General features: G+C 47.8%; 1 protein-coding gene across 1 annotated transcript; it reads right to left on the bottom strand.

The window, feature by feature from the left end:
- Positions 1 to 401: 401 nt before the first annotated feature.
- Positions 402 to 1319, bottom strand: LOC124593782 (glutamate receptor 2-like). Its single transcript, XM_047132131.1, has one exon. It carries the CDS (start codon positions 1317 to 1319, stop codon positions 402 to 404), a length of 918 nt encoding a protein of 305 aa, XP_046988087.1.
- Between the last annotated feature and the right edge of the window lie 718 nt (positions 1320 to 2037).

The following is a 2037-nucleotide window of genomic DNA, read 5'->3' as shown; positions in this document are numbered from 1 at the left end:
AAATTTTAGAATGAACAACACAAAATCGTTTTGTGAAAAGAAATTTATTTCAGGAACAACACTTGTTCAACAACTTAAGGTATTAAGATCATTATATAATCTAATCATAACTACATCTAAGATAGTGTTGAATATAATCAGAAGCTGTACGATACAAAGTGAAATTGAACTGAAAAATAAGAATAATATTACAACTACATATATTTTTCCGTTTTTCGCAAAATCAACAAGCCTATACTAGTGTTGTTTCCACAATCAGTGTGTCGTGCGTTTTTATCAATAGTAAGAATAGTATATTCGAACATGGGTACACTAGAGCCAAAGAAACACCATGCACAGGAAATTTAAGTGACAATATTGATTGTGACCATAAAATTTATCTTTAAAACATGTCTGACAAATTATTCCAAATTATACAAGTAGCGTGGTCTTTTTGGATATCTTTGTAGACAATAACAAAATTTTTCGTAAGTGATTTCAGATAGAAAGACAAGAAATGCTACGATTATTCCAGTTGTAAATATGAAAAATGCTCCCTCGACAGCTTGAAGAGAGAGTTTCTGAGGCATCTCATGTTGACTGTCTGCACGATCAGCAAAAAATGACCTCATGTAGTGGTGACCGAGTCTAGCTATGACGTGTTTCATCCAGTAATTAATGAGGCCACTGTAGTGAAGAAATCTCATTCTTCTATCCAATGTGCTTTTGTATGGAGAATTTTTTTGGAGGGCTATTGAAATGTAGTACTTTGCCATAGTTTCCCTCATCAAACGCAGGCTGCGGCGAACGTCGGCTGGCAGATTCTCCGTGTGTGTGACGTAATCGTTGATCACCTTCACGAAGACGGCGTAGTGCCCTTCCCTGAGCCTGGATTCCTTATCCTGTGGGGTGAGTTCCTCCCGGTAGCGGGCTCCGAACTCCCTTATGTAAGGGTCGTCGATCACGGAGATCTGGCGCTGTAGCGCCTGGTTGTGCCCGCCCCAGAACACGCCCCTCTGCAGGAGGTCCCGGAAGGAGTCTATGGGGGGGCCGTAGCGCTGGACGGTCAGCACCGAGGTGAAGGTGCTGGAGTACGACGTGGCTAGCAGCTGGCTGAAGAAGCACCACGCCACCAGCACGCAGCGCAGCGACGACCGCGTCGGCAACCTCGGCAGGGAGTTCAGGTGCAGCAGCCGGAACACGTCCAGCGTGTACTTGCAGACGTCGAGACGAGCGCTCGTGCGAGGTCCTACGTAGCTGTGGAAACGTAAACAGGAAGAACTCTGGTTAGCACTCTTATCCCGCGTATAATGAGCTTGAGTCTGATGTGTAGTATCCATTGGTGATATATTCTATATGAGTCCTTGTTGTGTACACAGTTCCACGTAGTCAGCGCGTACACAACTTTCCCACTAGAGCGCGCCCCGCTAAGCACAACAGCGCAGGCGCAGCGCTCGTCCGTCTCCGCACTACGAGATGGCGCTGCTTTAGAGACGGATCAAATTTTGCTTCCACCGATCCGCGTATTAATATGTAACACAGCCAATGAGATTGCTGCTAACGTAGAACCTTTTCTCCTCGCGGATCACACTCGCACAGTGATACATGAACGCGCGAGATATCAAAACGAGTGTACAGACCGATTAGTAGAACCCGGGCGATCATTGTAGGCAAAACCACCCCTTCCTTCCGCCTCCTTGATTTCTATCTCACCGTCTATGGCCGTCCTATCGCCCTCACCCCCACCCTCAAGTACCTTGGCGTCACCCTCGACCGTCGCCTCTCCTGGACCCTCCATCTCCGGACAATCCAAGCCAAGGCACGCTCCCGACTCCATCTCCTCAAGCTCCTTTCTGGCCATACATGGGGTCTGGGCCCCTCCAGCATCCTCCACACCTATAAATCCCTCATCCGCCCTATCCTTTGTTACGCCCATCCGGCCTGGATCTCCGCCCCCCCCTACCTTTTATAAATCCCTTCAAATCCTTGAACGCCATGCACTCCGCCTCACCTATTGCATCTGTCTCCCCTTCTCCACGCGGATCCTGTACGATCTCA

This window comes from Schistocerca americana, chromosome 2 (genome assembly GCF_021461395.2).
Source record: "Schistocerca americana isolate TAMUIC-IGC-003095 chromosome 2, iqSchAmer2.1, whole genome shotgun sequence".
NCBI lineage: Eukaryota > Metazoa > Arthropoda > Insecta > Orthoptera > Acrididae > Schistocerca > Schistocerca americana.
Note: the sequence above shows the minus strand (reverse complement) of the source record. Positions and strands in the feature narration are given on the sequence as shown.

Excerpts from the sequence above, each read along its gene's own strand:
- LOC124593782 (XM_047132131.1), bottom strand. The coding sequence starts at position 1,319 with ATGGATACTACACATCAGACTCAAGCTCATTATACGCGGGATAAGAGT.